The sequence below is a fragment of the Hippoglossus hippoglossus genome, chromosome 9 (genome assembly GCF_009819705.1).
Source record: "Hippoglossus hippoglossus isolate fHipHip1 chromosome 9, fHipHip1.pri, whole genome shotgun sequence".
In the NCBI taxonomy this organism is placed as follows: Eukaryota; Metazoa; Chordata; class Actinopteri; order Pleuronectiformes; family Pleuronectidae; genus Hippoglossus; species Hippoglossus hippoglossus.
In genome coordinates, this window is record NC_047159.1 from 2774753 (window position 1) to 2795536 (window position 20784).

Genomic DNA, 20784 nt, shown 5'->3' on the forward strand with positions numbered 1-20784 from the left:
GAGGAAACAGGATTCAGTCTAATAATACTTATTAAATGTGCATCAATGGATTCACAGTCTTGTTATTTAAAGATTTAATGGAACAAATTGATGTCAATTCTGGATTATGAAGTTATTGCTGCATGTACGGTTTTGCAGCTTCACAGAAAGTGTAACTGGAAATCATCAGTAGGAGAATCTGGTGGAATCTCGGTGTCCTCGATGTTCCTACAATCCGTGGTGCCGGCGGTTCGAATCCCTCCTGACCCAGCGAAGCAGCAACGTCTGACTGGCAGCTCGCTTCATGAATGGAGACTTCACGGGGAGGGAACATAATTGGGAGACTTCACGGACAAGCTTATATTTCCTGGAGTCACATCAGGAGGGAGAAAAGCTCTGCTCTTGAATTCTGGTCGGCTACACTTTACACTTGGCATCACACACACACGCACACACACACACACACACACACACACACACCAGTTCAGAGGCTGGAGCACAGCGAGGGAGCATGGGCGAACTTGGCCTACATTTCCCCCACGCTGCCACATGAGTTTCATTTTCTGCACTGGAGCGAGACTCTGAGAAATCACACTGTCACAGAAGATACAGTCACACAATACAGGCTTCATACAGTATAAAGAACTACAGACAGTCTGATGTAAAGAACTACAGACAGTCTGATGTAAAGAACTACAGACAGTCTGATGTAAAGAACTACAGTAATGCAGATGTTACTAGTCCTTCCTACTGTTCCTACTTGATGGGACAAGGCTGCATAAATACTTTAATCGACTCTTGATCCACATCAGATCTTTTACTTTGGTAAATCCTCTGGGTAAAAATGCTCTGAGCCACAGACTGTAAATAAAGATAAACATCTTAAATAATATAAACATCTTTATTTACAGTCTGTGCACTGAACAAAAGTATAAGAATAGATTCATACTTCAAGTACCAGAGGTTTAAAGTATGAAGAGAGGCCAATTTCAATCATGTGTTTTATATTATTGGAAAACAAAACTTAATAACCATAATATTCTTTATTATCCACAGAGGATGACAGGACATTTGACTTGGCTTCACTGGTTGATTAAAAAATCACAATAAGTTCAGTAATAAATAATCGGACATGGTTCTAGTGGGAATTCAACAAAGTTCATACATTTGGTATAAAAAACGTTTTGTAAATGTTCGTGGTTGCTGTGGTGTATGTGTAATACTTCATCACTAATGAGTTGATTATGTTTTGTATTAATTACATGAATCTTATTTCCATTTTGTAAATTAGCTTGTTTAACTATCACCAAAACCACCTTTTAAACACTATTAAAACAGTCTCAGTGCTGGTATCAGTCACATTACAGCCTGAGAGAAAGTCGGTCACACGGATGATGTGAAATACGTGTTTTAAAAATATTATATTGTGCTGATAACCCCCCCCGACCTCTTTGTCACTATCCCACCAAACACACACACATGGAGGCCCCGGGGACGTGTGTGAAGCTGTCACAGGACGAGGAAGTATGTCTTCCTGTTTTCCTTCAGTGGAGATAAAGACGGGGGTGGGGGGTGGGCTGCAGAGTGAAGGACTCTGGGTGATTATTTTGGCTTTAATGAGGAAAACGCCTTTGCCTTCAGGCCCTCATCCACCTCAATAGCATGCGAGAGGCCTGAGTTTTACTGAGGGCCCCCTGCAGGACGCAGAGACGTGAAGACAGGAGCTGCTGCAGCAGGACGACGGACCAGAGGCTGCAGCTCCACTGTTTTACAGCACAAATAAAACAGCCAGGAATTTATGAAACGTTATATTTCCTCTGCAGACGTGCGCAGGAGGCCTGGTGCTCTCAGGGCTGCAGTGTTGTGGAAGCTGGATGGTCGAGATTCAGGGAAGGATTCTACTTTTCCCCTTCAACCTTTTCAGTGACTGGCAGCTGTCACGTCAAGGTTTTCATTCTCTAACGTTCAGACAACACGTCACGTTCCTCAGACCGTCCGTCGCTGCAGCTCCTCTGTTCAGCCCCTGTCTCAAACACGTGGTTTCAGCTCCTGTCTCTTTAAGACCCTCAGGATGAACCATGACATGTTTGATTGAAACGGTGTCACCGGGCTTCCAGGTTAGTTTTCTCTGGTGTGTTGGGTTGTGTCAGAGGTGTTTGTCCAATCAGCAGAGACGTGGATATAAACCAACCCTTATTAAAAAGACAGTGACACAAAGGACTCACATGTTTTCTACAGATGCAGCAGCTGTTAGATGTTAGAAGAAGCTGGTCTAGATGTTAAAAGCAGTCACATTAACATCAAGTGCAGTAGTCATACACATATTTACACGCATTCTAAAATTACTGTTATTGCAACATAAGGCAAAAGTTTCTATTAGAAAATATCAGTTTAAAAATATAGCATTAAATACAGAGGATCTGCAAGCGTCACATTTATTCAGCGAGTCGCTCATGTTCATTAATACACTGAGCTGTGTTTTTAAAATCAAAGCTTTAACATTGTGATATAAAACAGAAACATTTTCAAGACTGAGAACTTATAACTTTTTTCAGTACATTAATATTTAATGCTGTAGTTAATGTAGTTGATTTCCTGTCAATTAACAAACTATACGAGTATAAATGTATTCTGTGTATATATATATATATTTTAACAGACCTCCTGATTTCAGTGACAAAACTTTTATAAGTAAAAGGATAAAAATCACTGTTTTAAACTTTAAACCAGGTGAAAAAGTCATTGGGGAAACCTGCTGTTGGCTCAGTGATGCCCCCTGCTGGTGACTTCGCGGACCTACCAGACTGTAAGTTACATCATTGAGAGCAGATGATAAGAAAAGAACTTTATGACCGACAGAGATTTTATTTATTATTTATTAAAGTTAGAAGAGAAAGAAGCAGGAAACAAACAGATCAGTTCATCACATCACTGACGGTTAACAGCAGCTCAATGTGCATCTGACAGCTTACAATTCTTCATGCAATTCTTCATGTTTAAATCCATTTTAATTTGTCTTAAAAATCACTAATTTCACTTTATTTATTCAAACATTAATTATTCATAATGAATAAATCTTTAATTTAGTTTTGTTGAAACTGTTTGAGCTGATCAACTTTAACAGAAACGAGTAAACTGATAAGACTAAAAACACCAAAGATTATCGTTTTTTAAATGTATCTATATATATGAATTTAGCTGTAAATAAATGCTTAATCAATAAGCCCCAAATAAATTCCCATTAATTGATTAATACACTGAATAATAATTTTAGTCACCTTATGAATTAGTTTAAGTTAAAAACAAACTTAAAGTGAAATGTGTTGTATTATGAGGATTTTCAGCACAAGCTCATTATTACAGAACAGAATATAAAGTGTGTTCTTCTTCTTTCCTCTAACATCTCGTGTGTTTGACCGTTATTCACAGGAAGAAGAAAAGTGGACGTTCGAGGTGAAACGTTCAAATGAGGAAAACACACACACACACAGAGAGAGAGAGAGAGAGAGAGAGAGAGAGAGAGAGAGAGAGAGAGAGAGAGAGAGAGAGAGAGAGAGAGAGAGAGAGAGAGAGAGAGAGAGAGAGAGAGAGAGAGAGAGAGAGAGAGAGAGAGAGAGAGAGAGAGAGAGAGAGAGAGAGAGAGAGAGAGAGAGAGAGAGAGAGAGAGAACGGACTCATCGGACTCATCAGTCAGAATGAAAACATCCCACACGAGCATTTCACTGGTTGTTTTCATGTTTTATTTAATCTTTTCTTAAAGTTTCTTTCCATGATTGTTAAACACATCACACAGAAGAGGAGAAGAAATAAAAGACAGAAGCTTTAGAGAGAGAGTCAGAAAGTTTCTTCTGGATTTAGTCGTCTCCTCCGCAGATCGCCTTCATGCAGTCGCCGTAGTCTCCGGACACATCCGACTGCAGGACACAACACAAACACACACACAGACACAGACACAGACACACACACTCTCAGCTGGGACGTTACAGTTGATAAGTAAACTAAGAATGAACCAGGTTTGTTATTTGTGCGGTGGCCCTGAAGCTCTACACACGGTGACGTATGTAAAAACCATGCAAATGAATAAAGCCTCATTCATTTGACAACACACCCTGCAAATACTCACATCATCAGTAAATAGACAAACACACATGCTGTAACACAGATGTTTGTCTAGTCAGTTGTATTGTGTGTTGTTTAGTAAATAATTGTGTTTTGTTGATTTGCATGTGGTTTCTTGAGCCTCAGGGCCACCGTACCTCTGGGACCAAGTGAGGTCTCAGGTCATTTAGGACAAACCCGTAGAAGACGTGACAGAGGACACGCAGGTCGAATCCTCTGAACGCTGACCATTCAAATTCTACCTTTATATCATTGAATCAGTATTTTTGCAGGTAAAACAAGTAAAAAGACACAAATCACTGAAAATGAATTCTCACGTCGATGGCCGAGTGCAGAGAGTAGTCGTTGAACTCCTTGAAACACTTCCTGATGTCCAGCATGTCGATCTCCGACCGGCTCACCATGATGCGGCACAGCGTCGACTCATCGGTTCCACCGCCCTGAAAAACAGGATCCACACAGTAGAACCACATTTTTTACGTCTTAGTCCCGAGCGACAGCTGCTGAGCGGAGGAGTCGGGCTTCCTGCTGGTCCGCCCTGTTCTGTGAGCGTGATACCGCAAAGGAATCTCTTCAGATGTGGCTAAAGTGTTTTCTAGGACTCAAGGATGAAGCAACGAGACTTTGGTAGTCAAAGGTCAAAAGGTCAAAAGGTCGCTATGACCTCACAGAACAAGATTCTTGGCCACAAGACGTCCTGAGGCCCTGAAGAGCAAAACACAATAATATGTAATATGTCGTTTGGTTTTATTATTAGCTGTTGTGATTCCCGGGTCGTCGTACATAAGTTAAGAAAACATTTCCAGACAAATAGGACAAAATAAAAAAAAAGGTATAAACCCGCGAGGCTGTAATTCAAGTTAAACGTGTTCTAGCTTTTAAATAACCAGAGTTCAAAATCCCTTCCCCCCCGAGAAACTAACACAACAGTAACGTCTCAAACAACCAGTTGATCTTGTGTGTAATGTTGAGTGCTGTTAAATAACAGTAGGGACATAATTGAAATTAAGTTCTCTATTATTATTTAGATCTTTAAAGTTGCCTCCTCTTTAATAATCAGTGAAATCAAACCAGTGGATTCACCTTCATGCTCTTGTGCAGTTCCTCTGCGAAGTAGGCCGGAGTGGACTTCACACATTTCACTGCAGGAGGAAACAAACGAGATTTAAACACATTTCTACAAAGATAAAAGGATGAATTTTGGTATGTGTATATATTTATTGTTAAATATTTAGATAATATTCAACAAAGACATTTTGGCAGATCCAGGATTGTTTTTTAGCACTTTCTTTAACACTATGAGCAAGAATTTTTAAGGATTTATTGACATTTTCACAGATTTCATGGGGAAACAATTTATGGATCTTGACACCTGACACATGTAGAGCACTGATCTCTGTGATATCTACGACTGTGTCTATATATTTCCAAAAACATTCATGGCCATTGACCTGCTGCTTTCCACAGGGTTTCGTCCAGATACTTCTGGACACACGTGATCTGATAAACAGGTGAACTCACCGATGGCCACCAGCAGCTCCTCCAGCTCCCCCGTCATCTCGTTTTCGATGCTTTCCTGCACAGTTTTTTCGCTGATCTTCTTGTATTCGACAAAAGCTGCAGCAGAAAAACAAAGAGCAGAACCATGGACTGTTAACGGAGGAAACAACATTTAATTTAAAGAAAGCAGACATTTAATAAAAGAGGTCAAACGCCGGCTGAAACTAAACCAAACCTGAAACCACTGATCCTGCACGTTGGTGTCTGTTTAACTTTTTATTCTAACCTTGTATTTGGACATTTTTTAAATTAGAGAAGCAGAACCAGGGATTACAAATCATCAGAAACCTGACATGCAGAACAGATATAATACAGATTAATACAAATATTACAGTCTGATATAAACACTAGTATGTTTTGAAGGTGACGTACTTTGTCTGAGTTGATTTATGCTTCTCCCACACAGGATTTCAATGAACTTGGACTCATCAGTTCCCCACTTCTTCTCCGAAGCTTCGTAAAGAGCCTGAGTGAAAAAAAGATGATTAAAAATATACTCAAAACAAAATAATTATCATACAAATATGTATTTTTAAAAGTTTTCATTGTAAAATGCATCATACTGCACCTTAGCGTCTTCTACTGCCATCTCTCGGTCTACGGAGACGCTCTCGTCCCTTTTCGCCTGGAAGCAAAAAGAAAAATGATAACTCATGAGACACAGTAAAAGAAAATGATTTTCTAAAGTCATTAAATGTTAAAACTGTTCAAAAAGCATTTTTAAAAGCACTTTGACTGTAAATTGGTTGTTGGAGGCTCCAAGAATCATCTAAACCTGAAGAATTTTCATTTTATCATACGTTTCATATTCATAAATTGTTCCTAATTTCTCTTCAGGGAAAAGAAAGAAAACGTGACAGTTTGATATTTGAATGTTATCCAGACTATGAGGGCCAGTATCTTTTACTCTTTTAAAATCTACTTTCTTTGCGTCACGGTGACAAACCTCGTTCAGGAGGAGCAGCGCTTTGGAGAAGTCGCCGGAAACTTCGTCCCTCAGGTCTTGAATCAACAGGTTCTCAGTTTCTTTGGGAGGAAAAACATCCAGAATAAAACAGAGGATTTTTAAAAAGTCACCGCAAAACAGGAAATAGATCATTTCAAACAATGTGTCGTCTCTTTGTATGAAAGACAGAAATTAAAAACTAAAACTTCTAATTCAAGTTCAGATTAAAAGTCATTAAGAACAGAGCCAGATTCAAAACTTTGTACATTAACAAGGTTTTAAAAAAGTTGCAGACAAATTAAAACCCAGAGAAACTTAGAAAATAGGAAAATCAGCTGGGCCTTTCAAAAGACATGTCTTAATATACTTAAAGTGAAAATTTATAAATACTGCATGTTTTTTATAGTTATTTAAGGTTAAACTGTAAAATGTAAAGATTAAATTACATTTCTTTGTTTTAAGGGTTTGACAACAACCACTTAGGAAGTTTTTAAACATATTGGCAGATTCATATCGATATCAGAATGTCTTTCCTCCCTCAAACATCGACCTGGATCGAGCTCCAGTCCAACGTGTTGTATTCATGTCTCGTGTCTTTAGAACGACGGCTGCTGGCGTGCGTTCACCTTTCAGATACACGTCGTTCAGAGCCTGGATCTGTTCGTTGGTTCTCGATGCAAAGATTTCAATCAGGATGCAGTCTTTGGACCCAGCTCCCTGCAACCAACACACACAGCTGCTTCACCACAGAAAGTTCACAAACTGCATTTACATTGATCTGCAACCTTAAAAAACAACCTTAAAATTACCTAATCTTAGATATTAACATTATTCAGGCTGATTAAATAAGAAATTACCATAAACAGACTGAGTCACTGTTGTGTTCACATGTGTAACTTGGTTTTACTTCGGATGACACAGATGTTTGTGTCTCCTAATCCAATTTTAACACTTGGTTTTACTTTAATTATTCATTATGATATATTGGAAGGTGTCCTTGTGGGTCTGGAAAATACAATTTATTATTATTATCAATGTTAAAAATTGAGAATTTTTAGGGTTCACAGTTTCTCCTGCTGGTTATTTGTCTTTAAATTTGTTATTTTATTTTATTTGAAGTGAAGCGAGTATTTCAACCACATCACTTAACATATCTTTGCTTCCCTCTGGTCATGAGTCATTTGTAAAGTTATCAAATCAAACATCCCAGCGACACAATGTGGGAAACACTGACTTTCATGGCCCTCATCACTTCGTGGCAGTCGAACTCTGCCGGAGTGGAGACCAGCGCCACCAGCACGTCCTCCATGTTTCTGCGGGTTTCACTTTTCAGGTCGTGCACCAATGTCTGCGGCGTTAAAACAAAAGCATGTGAGCGCACAAAGAGAAGAGCCGACAGGCAGCCACACCCATGCAGACACACACACAGGCCTAACCCTCACCCTCACCCTCACCCCTGCACACACACACACACGCACGCACGCACGCACGCACGCACGCACGCACGCCTAACCCTCACCCTCACCCCTGCACACAGTAACCAGGGAACAGGAAAATCAGGATGATCCGTCAGGTCAGGGTTAGGGTTAGGTTTAGGTTTAAATCAAATCAATACAAACAAACGGACATGTTTTAAAATGAATTCTTTAAGAAGTAAGATAATGAACTGCGAGTGTCGATGAATGTAAATTAGAGTTTGAACAAACACAAACTGGGACTCAAACTCGTTTTCAAAACGAAGACAAACCAGCTCGTGAGGAGCAGTTTGCTGAACATGTGGCGGAGTCGGAGCAAAGGGAAGAAAAACCGGATCAGGGGACGAGCTGGGTCACATTCTCTGTTTCAATTGAAATCTTTGTGACTCTTTCTCTTCAAGCACACACACACACACACACACACACACACACACACACACACACACACACACACACACACACACACACACACACACACACACACACACACACACACACACACACACACACACACACACACACACACACACACACACAATAAAATATGCAAACGTGTCAACGCACAGGTCGACACGGGGCGGAGGAGATTTCTCACCTCGCCTGTTAATGTCTCATAAGCTTCACTGATGAGCTGCCGCTCTTTGTTGCTCCTCTGGGTCAAAATTTCAACCAGGACATTCTCCTTGGTTCCTAAGAATAACAAAAGGACACGCAATTAATGCTGCGCCTTTCAAAAGCAAAGTGCTTTCTCACAAACAATAGGGAAACGATTGGAAGCAGTTTGAAGATCGTGCAAGAACAAGTCAGAAATATCAGAGTAAAAACACAGTTACATGAATATCAACCCAGTGGTTTTTGTGTAATCTCGCTTACACACTAAGAAACAAGGTAATGAAGACTTGAAGGAAAACAATCGCTAAAAACTAAGAGCGATTTGAATAAATAGAAAGATAATATAAGAATAAACATGTTACAGATAAATTCAAAGAAAGTGTGTGAGGAAGAGAAGAAGAAAATTTAATGTGTCTTAAGACCGATATGTGGAATCAATGCATTTATTTTACGTTAATAAAAAGTTTATTTTCTTAATTTAAGTTCTATAAATGTGTTTGTGTTTTCTTTTTATTTATAGTAAATTAAAATAAAGTTTATGCTTCAGAGGTAAAATGTCGAGATTCAATCACATTTCTTTGTCATGAGAGTTTAACGACATCTAAGGAATCATTGACTGTGATTAATAATAACTAAATTAAAATATGGTCAAGCCAACTTATGAGGATGTGTGTGTGTGTGTGTGTGTGTGTGTGTGTGTGTGTGTGTGTGTTTACCAAATCCCTTCATGGCGTCCTTCAAGGCCTCAGCATCTTCTTCTGCGTTAAACTGGGGGTTGGACTTGATGCTTGCTCCCTTAACAAGTGGAAGCAGAACAGACACATTTATTAATTCATTCATCCGTTTGTTTTTCTCATCATCACCTTCATCATTTCATCATCGCTGTGTCACCGTCTCAGGAACAACTGCACCTACCTCTACGCAGGACGGGGGGGACTCCAAAACATCCTCCAGGGTTTCCTGTGGAGAAACTTATCAGATTTAGTTTGAAAAGTCAACTTCAGTCGTTTCCTGTTAAATAGAATGAAAACAGAACTCGTCTCACCCATAAAGACGACATGACGACAACAGGATCTTCTTCTGTAAACAAGACGAGATAAGATAAGATGAGATAATATAAGTTCAGACTTTATTGATCCCACACGTGTTACAGCAGCAGACACGTCAGAATGAGGTAGAAGAGAGAATAAGAAAGTCAATCAAATGTAAAAGTTAAATATATGAATATATAGACGATAGATATACTTGAGCAAAGTGCAGTGGCACCGAATGTTTGCAGTAAAAACGGTATTTTTGTCTTTAAGTACAAGGAGATAGACAATATCCATATATATGCAGATTAGACAACATAGTATAAAAATGCTTCTGGTTATATAGGGGTATAAAATCACCATAGTAAACTACAAGCACATTATTTTTTCAACAATACAGCGATAATATGTGTATATAGGTATAAATCCACAAGAGTATTCAGATAGTATGAATATAGAAAGTGTGTAATCACAAAAGGAGGTTTACATGTGGAACAACGTAAAATAATATTGGTATCATTGGTATTTATTAATTATACAAGTGGAACCTTACTGCACATTATTCTATACGGTTGTATTTTAGTCGTAGGACAAATGTGTGATCAGCTGAGTCAAGCAAATACACCTGTGAGCCTCCATTAAAGGTTCAGTGCTGCAGCTTCACGTCACACACACACACATCACACACACACAGACACATCACACAGACACACACACACACACACATCACACACAGACACACACACACACACACACACACACACACAGACACACACACACACACACACAAATACTAGTGGAAATACCATGAAGCAAAAAACAACAATAACGTCGAGGTTGAAAAGATATTACAACATATTTCCAGTAAACAGTAAAAGTTGAACACGAGTATTAAACACTGCATTGTTTCCTAACGAGAGGACAAACACCGGAGTTCCTGCTCAGGGGTCGATGACGTCACTACCAGTGTCCTGAACACCTGCTTGTCTAAAACAAGGAGTCACGGAAAAGAACCACACAGGAGAAAGAGAGAGAGAGAGAGAGAGAGAGAGACTCACCTGAGCTGCGGGGTGAACAAGTGAACGTTTCTCTGCAGCTTCTGTCTCTGTGGTTAATACACCTGTCACCGGGCCACGCCCACCGGGCCACGCCCACCGCGCACAGGTGTGTGCGTGTGTGCTGCCTTCAGGGCCCAGTCGGAAACATCCCCCCTGGCAGGATTGGGAAAGAATGAGGCTTCACAAGAAAATATACAAATTAATCAATTAGTGAAGTTTAATGACTCAAATTGCAAAGTAGCCAAAAGTTTTCATGAAATTGATTTAGACGTTAAAGTTTGCATTAATTTTCCACTTCTTTCAATAATAACGTTTTGTGTTAAATACTTAATACAGTTTGTATCTATCTATATATATCCATATATCTATTTATCTTTTTTACATAACGTTTTTTCATCCTGTGCAAACGGGATTATAATCTTGAATATCTCTCAGTACATATTTATCTTCTACAAACATCATTTGCTGAATTTAACAAGTCAACTTGTTCAAGTTAACTTGAATAAAGGAACTCACCTTCCAGGACTTCAGAGCTTATGTACCTGAAATGTATTTTCCACACGACTACCACATTACCACATTACTATTACTACAACTATATATTAAACATATTTACAATGTACTGCAGCAACTTTTATTCATATAAAACATACAAATATATTTTTACCATATGAAGACAAAGTCCACAGTTTAGTCAACAGTAGTAATAGTTTAATATACTTTTCACTGGCCCTGTTCATCCTGAAGATTTGAACACATCTTCAATCTGAAACACACAACTGGATCCTGTGGGTTAGGGTTAGCTGTCTGTGTGGGGACAACATCTGCTGCATCTCTAACACTCGGACTTGTGTTGTGTGTCGTATCCAGACAGCGGCCGAGTGCATGTGGAGGTCAGACGTTCCCTGTTACAGCTCAGACAGCACATCAGTCTCCTCCATCGAGTCCAGGCCTCGACCCACAGCCCCAGCTGAGCTTTGTCCAGCCTGGACGCAGCAAACTCCGGGTCTTTGTTTTCTTTCGCCCCCGTCACCTGGGTTTGGTTCGTCAGAGTCGTTCAGACCCTGCGGCTCAGCCAGAAGAGCGGCGGCCATGTCGGCGATGAGGCCCCAGTCCTTAAGGATGTCATCTGCAGTGGTGAACTGGGACGTCACCGTGAAGCGGATGACGCGTTTGGTGCGGACGTCTGCCGGGCTGAGGTACACGGTGCCGGACCGGGTCAGTCTCGTCAGCAGCTCCTGGGTCAAAGAGTTTCCTCCCTGAGATGAAATATTCACGAGCATCACAGGCCGAAAAAACTCTTTCCAACAAAATTGAAGCAGTGACTTAAAGGATCAGTGTGTAGACTGTAGTGACATCTAGTGGTGAAGTTGCATGTTGCAGCTGAGTACCCCTCACCTCACGTGAACCTTTACAGCAGCATAATGTAAGTTTTACTGAACAACAGCGCCCCCTGCAGACACAGGTGGGGATTACTTCTGTTGGTCTGAGGAGCGATGAAGTGGTTTTCATGTAGAGAAAAACAAAGTCTATCCATCTCTGACTGCGTCGTCCAACTGAACTGAAACACAACTGAACGCTGGATATTACCCATGATCCTCTGCTTCCTGAAGAATTCTTCATATTTTAACAGTTTCCTGCTGAATATTGGAGATAAACTCTGGTTTTTTAATAACTTCTGAGTCTTTTTAACTGATCTACAGTTCAGCTTCACTCTTCAACTTGCTGGAGCTGATTCTGACGGTTGAATTTCAGAGTTACACAGAACAGACGTTCAGGGAGTGAAAGAGGAAACTCTCTCCAGATTCACAGTCACTCAAACATCAGACTCAAGCAGCTGGTTTAGGGTTAAAAGTTGCATAGTGTTGCTTTTAAAAAAGATAAAACTGAAATAAAAACATTTTTTAAAGTTCAATGTGTCGATGTTAAATTTTCTTTACATACTTTCAGACAGAAGACCACAAGGCCGAGGTGTCTCTCAGCAGGAATCTCAAAATGTGGGTCCCTCCGTACATGAGCCTCTAACAGCTTTGCCATCTCGATGCCCTGAAACCAACAGAAGAAAGATCTACATCCAAATTCTAAGACGTTAGAATAAGTAAAATCCTGTGAACTTCTCCTGCCAGTTCGATGATTCTTAACGTGACTCACGTGTCTGACGTGAGCCTGAAGCTTCTTCAGTCCGAAGCTGCGCAGGACGAACCAGAGTTTGATGGAACGGAAACGTCGGCTGAGAGGAATCTGCCAGTGCTGCGCGACAGAGAAGCTGTTAACCACCGACTGGATTTACTCACTGTGATATTTGAGAGACCGGGTCGTACCATGAAGTCAGTGGCGTCCTGAGAGTTTTCGTGTCTGAGATAAACGGGATCGACAGTGAACGTCTGCTGGAGTTTGAATTTATCTTTCACCCTGAGAAAACACAGTGAAACCACATCAACCACCAACAAACATCATATTTACAAACTAATAAAATCAAATAAAAATAAAAAATCACGTTCACACATAGACACAGAAATCAAAACACAAATCTAAAACACACATATATATATTATTATTGTTTTAAAAAATATGCAATGCACTTGTTTTCTGAAAAATCCTGTATTAACCTGCTTTAATCGATCAGATTCATTTGTGAGGGCTCTGCCAGTGAACCACCTGCAGAGAGAAGATGAGAGAAACATCTTCAGCCTCAGATGCAAACAGCCGACGTGACGGTGGCTGACAGCGGGGACTCACTCCCGGCATGATGCTCTCCCAGTCCTCGGGCTCTGAGGGCGCCGTGGCCGGCAGCAGCTGCTCCATGTAACCGGGCTTCACATCTGGAGTCACCCTCCTGTCTCTGACGGAGCCCAGGTACTGTGTGATGTAGTCCACCAGCTCCTTAGCTGCTCAGGAACACATCTTGTCACAGCTGGATTTTACAGCAATAATGTATCACCACAGACGATGGGAATCATAGTTACCCTGCTCCTGCATGTTTCTCCACAGTTCTGACAGTTGATGTGCAGAGATCACACATCTTTGTTAAAGCTGCGGTGACGGACACGCCCTGAATCGGTGACTCTGGTCTTTACTTGTTTGTGTCAGATACATGAACAATGAAATATTCACACACGTGCATTTAGGATTAAGTAAAAGTATTTAAGTATGAATGTGTTTTATAGTAACATAATGAGGAATTGCATGATTACATTTACATTGTGTCTGTAAAATATCACAATGTTAATTTGAAATGTTCTTTTAATTTATTTTTATCTCTGGGGGAGAATTTTAATTAATCTAATTCTATTTACTTTTATCAAATTTTTCTGTTTTAATTAATCTATAGTTTTGTTTCTGGTATTGTTGTTTTATCCTCTTGTGAAGAACTTTGTTGGCAAAAATAATTAAAGCTTAAAATTATTATCATTATAATTTTGATTTTTTTTTGTTTGTCTAACCACCGACATTATAAATAATTCTGAACATTATTATAATGGATCAGTGGATCAAATTAATGCTGAACATGCAAAATGTACTTAAATATTATTGAGATGTTTTGAAAGAAGCTTTGTAAAAACTATGATATAATGACCAATAAAGACAGAACAATCGAGGGTTGTGTTTCTTTTTTTATTACCAAAAAAGGCACCAAATACAGGCATCGTATTGATAGCATCATAGTTATTCTCCACAAAATGATAGCACCAAAAATATTATGTTTTTTTTCCCAGAATTCCCCATTCCGATATTGTCTGATAGGCACGCAGTTGAAAAAAAAGACAGGGGGGCGGGATCTAAGGGGACCAATGGAGAGAACGTGCTCTCCAACCAGTGTCATACACTTTAAAAAAAAAATACCAGTAGTCTTAACATCGTCAGTAGCGTAACATAATACATCATAAGAGGGTAAGATAATACGAATAATACATGGGGGGGGGGGGGGGGGTGTAAATAAAAAGAAGTGAGGGATTCTGTGTCTTTGGGCGGAACAACAAAGGCGGGCGGACGCACATCTATTACAAAATACATCATTTAAAAAGTGGTTAATTTCAGTGATAAGGCTAAAAACTCTCAGTCATGTGGACGGGATCCGAACCATCAACTCACCACTTCTCACTCTCGGACACTTTGGATGGAAATTCATGAGGAGAAATACTGCATGGCACTTAATATTGGCAGCTGTCGGAGTAAGGCATGAAAGACACGTTTTGTTAAAAATGCAAATAAAAAGGTCCAGCTCATGAGATTGAAAGACGTTATGGCGTTAATTGCACTTGAAAAGGCCTCGTTCGTCGTTTGTCACTTCTCTCGCTCTCTCTCAGCCTCGGGCGGCGGCGGCGGCGGCGGCGGCAGCAGCATGTGATCGATACTTTCACTCAGAAGAAGCTGTAGCCGACGTCGAAGTCAATCAAACGTCGCTCTGTTTAGTTTTTAGATTGAATTTCATCTGCGGGATGAAGAACAGGAAGACATCTACGCGGACTAGCGGTCGACTGTAGCGACATTTAGCAGCGGCGAGCGTTTTTTTTTTTTTTTGTCGGAACAATCTCCAGCGTCTCAGCTGAATATGACGTGAAATGTGAAGTAGAGGGTTTGATGAAGAGAGCGACGGGTTCCGATGAAGGTGACTCTGCTGTCGTGCAGCTCGGCGGTTTGTGGATTCCTGAGGTAGCCCAGTTGTGAAATGGTTAAAATGCCGCGTGGCCATCTGTGCTTCACACTCTTCCCTTTTTCAAAGTGGTATAAAAATACATTAACAAACATCTCGCTCCGTAAGTACAAACTCTCTTTTAGAAAATACCTTTTTTTTAATATTTCTACTAGCTCCTCCTCTTCCTCATCAGTCTTTCAGACCTCAGTGCCGTCGTTGAGGTTGTTGTGGAGTTTGACCTCCAGGTTGACCTGTTTGACCTTGGCCTTGCTGTTGTTGGCGTCCTGGTTGCGGTTGAGGATGTTGACGTTCCTCACCGTGCAGTGTTTGGAGCTGAAGTTCTTCTCCACACACTTGTCCATGCACACCTCCACCTTGGTGTTGAGCGGATACTCCTCGTAGGCCTTGGCCGCGTTCTGGCTCTTCTTCTGCTTGGCGGCACGTCGGCAGCGGCTGAACAGGAAGCAGGAGGCCAGCAGGACCAGCACCAGCAAGGTGACGGCGGCCACGCCCCCGCCCACCGAGCTGCCCACGTGCGCGTTAAAGGTGGCGGTGGGGCCGGCCTCCAGGCGGAGGGACTTCATGTTGGTGCCGTTCTTCACCTGGTCGCCCTCGTTGTCGTAGATCAGCGACTCGTCGAGCGTCAGACGCCCGCTGCGGTCCACCAGGTCCCGTTTGGGGCGGCTCAGCTGATAGGTCAGCGAGCGCTGAATCCTGGGGCTGGACCGCGACTCCGGGCTGATCACATAGATCACCTGCAGGTACCACTGGTGCCCCGCCTCCACCTGTCAATCAATTGGTTGTTTTTAGTCTCAGTTTGTTCTTTTCCTACGACACACACACACACACTCCACTAACTTACTGTTCTTTGTTATGAATAACAATATCTTTAAATTACTTAACCTTATTAACATAAAAATGAGGAATAAAACAACAAAATCATGGTTTGAAATCCAACACGTTACATCAAATCTGAGAAATATGAGATTGGATTCAGTTTTTCTGTATCTACTTCTCATTTTTTACAGGCTCGTCCAAAATATAGTTTCTGTCGACACAGCGACTCCACGCAGGCGACTCCACGCACCTTGTAGAGAGCGTCGACCTTCATGGTAAAGCCGTCCACGCCCGGCATGGCGGCTACGGGCTGCAGCTCCACGATGTCTGAGGCGAAGTGAGCCTCGAAGGGAACGTCGTGGAAGTAGTTGTCGCACACGTCCGGCTGTTTACGATCCTGCAACGTAAAAGAGAGAGAAGATGATCAGAGCTCCGAGGAATGAAGGACTATAACGTTGAGGAGTTTGTAATTTTACTTTTAGAGTAAATAACTTCTACAGCATAGTTTATAAGGTCGTGCAATATACTGTACATGCAGGAAAATAGAGAAGATTTGCACGTTGAAGAAGGTCAGTGACTTAAATAACAAGCAGGATTCACACGGTGCAGCAGGTAAAACTATAAATGTCTTGTCCTGTTGTTGGTTAATGTCTTGAATGCATCACAGTCCAGAGGAAAGTCGGTGTACCAGCAGCAGGAAGCGATGCTTGAGGTGCTTGTTGGGCTGGATGCAGCCGTACTGCGGCCCCTCGTTGTACAGCGTCCCCGTGGGGTCAAAGAAGGGAACGTATCCGTCCCTGCCGGTGCAGAGGTAAACCTTCTCCAGCTGCAGCTTGTAGGCGGCGTTCAGGTTCTGCTCAGGGTTCCACAGCACCCGGCCGTACATAGTCTGACCTGCAGGGGGCGGCAGAGGAAAAGGTTTTCTCAGGTTTGCACAAGAGCATAAAAATCTGTCACTTTAATGAGGTCATGATTTTCTAAGGTTCATTAAGTATCACAGACTGAATATAAGAACAGAGAATTGTATTCATCTTTTATGAAGTAAAATAATCATCAATTTCTTTTAATGAAAATAGCAGGAAGGAGATCTACTAAAAGTTTGTTCAGCCAAAACTAAAATCTAACAAATCTTCAAAGTGATACAGCACAATAAAGTGCGAGATGTAAACTGAATTACACGATTGTTCTATGATGAAATACATTAATGCACCAATCTATTGGTCTAACGTGGCTCATAACGCCACCTAGTGTTTCAAAACTTCTTGGACCTCGCCGTGTCACAGTGTCAAAGCTGCACTAATCTTCAAATCTATGCTGAAACTAAACTCTTAAACCACCACATCCTCTACTGCTCAGTCCTCAGATACGGCCGCCTGAGCCTTTTCTTTTCCAGTGAGAGGCAGAAACCTAAATATCTGTCGGAGGAGCGTTTGAACCTCCTGCCGTACCCATGGAGAACGCTCCCTTGTAGTCCATCTCCGCCATGGACACGTCGGCGATGGCCGGGTCCATCATGAAGACCTTCTCGTTGTTGCACAGCTGAAACTCCGTGTTGAGGGAGTAAACCACCGGAACGGGCCTGTTGGTCTGCTGGAAGGCGATCGGCACCAGGAACCTGACAGAGTGCGACAGAGTCACGTTACAGCCGCGGTTTCGTGTGTTTGAACTCTACACTGCTGGTCGGGTGCCGGCCGTGCGGGGACATACTTCTCCGGAGCGTGGGCCGTGCAGGACAGAGCTTTGTCCCCGGGGTCGATCCACGGCTGAGTGGGCTGGACGGTGCAGGGGATCAGGAAGACGGTGTACTCTCCAGAGTAGTCCTTCCTGTTGAAGGGTAAACATCAGAAACAGGAGGATTACTGCCGAGGTAAAGTGACGACCGAAGCCTTCTGGGTTTTTTTAGGTTTTTCTTGATCCCTTTATGAATCCATCTTCATTTTCTCTGTCCATCTACAAGCAGCATGTCTGGATGGGAAATCGTTGGAAGCTTTGACGAGATTCTACATTTAGAAACGTATCCTTCCTAAACTACATTTCCCAGCAGCCCTAGTTTGATCACGTGACACTATTCCATGCGCTGGTACTCTAACTCTACGTCCAGAGATGTCACGAGTGTATATGAACGTGAGTCTTATCTAATATAAGAACTAAAGAAATAATCTTAACGCCAGCTTTAAGTTTTCAGACGACATCAGCGCCCCCTGGTGGCAGCCGTGTGTGGTTGCACCGACCTGCTGTAGGAGCTGGTGGCCCTCCACAGCTGGTACGGAGAGTCAAACGTCTGGGCGCTCCACAGCAGCTGCATGTCGAACTCGATGCCCCCCAGGTGGTCGGGCGCCATCAGGTGGGACTTGTGTCCGGGGAGGGTGTGGTGTTCGGGGACAAACTGACCTGGAGGAGGGACACATGGACGGACAGTTAGACGAAAGGAAAGAGTGGCTGGGGGGGGGAGATATAAGAGACTGTGAGTTCTTCTCGGAGCCGACCTCTGAATTTGGCGTGGGTTTTGAACTCGATCACCAGTCGTCCGTCTTCTCTGATGTAGATCCTGATGATCTGGAGTCTGGCTGAGAGGACGCTGTCCGTCTGGATTCCTGCAGACGTGAGACACCCATCGTTTCATGTCGGGTGGTGGGTGTTTGCAAACAGGGATCAAATGCATCGCTACATTACATCAAATTAAATTAAAACGTTTTTAGACTGTATGCTCTGTACATTAGGACAAACTGCCTCCTCCATGTTAGTGGACGGGACATGGACCAAAAGTCATTGTAGATAGTTCTCGTGTCTTCTTCTTATAACTGATGTCATGTGTTCATGTTCCTGATAAGTTTGGGTTATTTGATGATAGAAAAACAACTTCACACTTCATATTATGATTTGCTCATTAAGACAAACAGTCATGGTCTGGCTCTGACCTGTCCTCCAGAGAACGGTGTCGTAGAAGAAGGAGAACTCCATCTCGGTGTGATGCTCCAGAGACGCCCAGCCTCGTGGGGCTGTCACGTAGATGTAAGACACGTAGAGCGGAACCTGCACCGTCAGGAAGGACTGAGCCGAGTCCCGGACCTGGAGGAACAACGGCACAGCTTACTGTTGGTTCTGAATGTTGAGTTCTGCTTCTTTATCGTATTCAGAGCTGAGATTTTTCCCCCATTTTCTCGACCAAGGACATTTTAACTTTGGTTCATTTATTTTTCTGGTGTGTCAGCAGTTTCTAGACAAGTGAGTTTCTGTGAGAGCAGCTCAGCCGTCAGATCGTTGGGGAGCTAAACAACGACTGATTCAAGTTGACACTTCACTCTGACCTTGAAAACAGCATCTCATTGTTTCCAGTGTCAAAAACGTTCTGTCCTCAAAGTCCGACACGTTCTCAGAGTAATGTTTAAGGCTTGAATATCCATCTACATGTTTTTCTGTCTGGTTCATACATGGCGTCCTCAGAAAGTACCTGGAAGTCGGCGGTGACGGAGCCCCCGCAGACGTCGATGAGCTCGGTCATGTCGTAGTAGGCGTCGAAGGTCCAGATGCAGCTCTTGAGGTTGAGGTGCTTGTAGAGCTGGATGCTCTTGGTCTGCCGGACGTTGGGGTTGAACTGGTACGGACGGTCGTAGCCCGGCCCCAGAGAGATGCTGTCGTAGGACACGTCATCCAGGAAGCCCGTCTCTGAAAGGCGGGGGACAGTTAGCGTCATGGTCACAGAGAAAAATCTGTTTTAATAAAGGGAATTGAAATGTGAAACACTGTGGAACCGCAGGATGATTTAAGCGTAAAATGTGCCTTTGTTAAATCTCCTGTTTGGTTCTCAGAGGGGTTTCTGATGTCTCTAGATAACATGTCACGTGTGTGTTCTTTGTGGTGCATGTCAGCGACGCACCGGACAGCCCCTGCAGGTCTTTGAGGGTCACCAGGTTGGAGCAGACGTGCTGCTGCCTGTAGATGGACTCCGACAGCAGGAAGTGCAGGTTGTGCAGAGGCATGGTGGACACCAGGGGGAGCATGCCGTCCTGGTGGGGGATCTGCACCGAGATGTGGATTCTACACAGAGAACATACAGGTTAATGATAAATAAAAACACATTAACACTTCATAACGTTCTGGTGAAGATGTTTTCTGGTTGCTTCTACCGGTTGGGATGCTCCTTGTGCTTCACATCCAGGTATTTGAGTGTGGCGATGAAGGACTGAGCCTGGAAGCCTCTGGCGGTTCCCGTGGTAACAGGCGTGTGGCAGATGGAGCCCTCGGTGCCGATGGTGGCGATGTTGCTCCTCAGCGGCGTCCCGAGGTGACCGGACTTATCTCTGGCCTGAGCCACACAGCGGACGTGGAAACGGCGGCTGAAGTAAATACTGTCCAGGACCTGGAAGACACACACATGTACATATAAACACATCCAGAATATATACAAATACACACACACATATTTACACACTCACCATGTGGTTGACGCCGGTGTAGGGCGTGGTGTCCGTGACCGTCTCGAAGGGGGAGCGGGCTCCGTTGGTGTCGGTGGGCGCCGCCACCTCCCAGG

The 20784-nt window shown here is 42.6% G+C and overlaps 3 protein-coding genes across 3 annotated transcripts in view; all 3 read right to left on the bottom strand.

Annotated features, from left to right (window-relative positions):
* Positions 1–3692: 3692 nt before the first annotated feature.
* On the bottom strand, positions 3693–10823 carry anxa3a (annexin A3a). The gene is made up of 14 exons (XM_034595417.1): positions 10781–10823; positions 9737–9771; positions 9607–9651; positions 9408–9486; positions 8675–8769; positions 7839–7952; positions 7231–7321; positions 6605–6684; positions 6227–6283; positions 6031–6124; positions 5620–5715; positions 5182–5240; positions 4416–4538; positions 3693–3893 (listed from the first exon to the last, which is right to left on the bottom strand). Exons 2-14 carry the CDS (start codon positions 9749–9751, stop codon positions 3834–3836), a joined length of 1008 nt encoding a protein of 335 aa, XP_034451308.1. The 5' UTR covers positions 9752–9771; positions 10781–10823; the 3' UTR covers positions 3693–3833.
* An 865-nt stretch (positions 10824–11688) lies between these two features.
* LOC117767643 (histidine decarboxylase-like) lies at positions 11689–13759 on the bottom strand. The gene is made up of 6 exons (XM_034595437.1): positions 13747–13759; positions 13497–13668; positions 13102–13192; positions 12932–13030; positions 12725–12826; positions 11689–12039 (listed from the first exon to the last, which is right to left on the bottom strand). Exons 1-6 carry the CDS (start codon positions 13757–13759, stop codon positions 11689–11691), a joined length of 828 nt encoding a protein of 275 aa, XP_034451328.1.
* A 1597-nt stretch (positions 13760–15356) lies between these two features.
* The window catches only part of fras1 (Fraser extracellular matrix complex subunit 1), a 180688-nt gene continuing 175260 nt past the window's right edge, over positions 15357–20784 (bottom strand). The window contains 12 exon segments of the mRNA XM_034595438.1: positions 15357–16201; positions 16504–16650; positions 16942–17147; positions 17702–17868; positions 17961–18077; positions 18485–18644; positions 18740–18847; positions 19172–19322; positions 19705–19919; positions 20131–20291; positions 20381–20613; positions 20690–20784. The exon segment at positions 20690–20784 is cut by the window's right edge and continues 181 nt beyond it. Of these exon segments, the coding sequence (XP_034451329.1) occupies positions 15614–16201; positions 16504–16650; positions 16942–17147; positions 17702–17868; positions 17961–18077; positions 18485–18644; positions 18740–18847; positions 19172–19322; positions 19705–19919; positions 20131–20291; positions 20381–20613; positions 20690–20784 (2348 nt within the window). The 3' untranslated portion in view covers positions 15357–15613.

What these genes read in the sequence shown, in the direction of transcription:
- LOC117767643 (XM_034595437.1), bottom strand. An exon ending in TTCAGGCTCACGTCAGACAC is followed by an intron (nt 12,827 to 12,931) that starts GTGAGTCACGTT and finishes TGTTGGTTTCAG; the next exon opens with GGCATCGAGATGGCAAAGCT. An exon ending in TTGTGGTCTTCTGTCTGAAA is followed by an intron (nt 12,040 to 12,724) that starts GTATGTAAAGAA and finishes ATTTCATCTCAG; the next exon opens with GGAGGAAACTCTTTGACCCA.
- anxa3a (XM_034595417.1), bottom strand. An exon ending in GAACGACGTGTATCTGAAAG is followed by an intron (nt 6,685 to 7,230) that starts GTGAACGCACGC and finishes TTCCTCCCAAAG; the next exon opens with AAACTGAGAACCTGTTGATT. An exon ending in CATAAATCAACTCAGACAAA is followed by an intron (nt 5,716 to 6,030) that starts GTACGTCACCTT and finishes TTTCTGCTGCAG; the next exon opens with CTTTTGTCGAATACAAGAAG.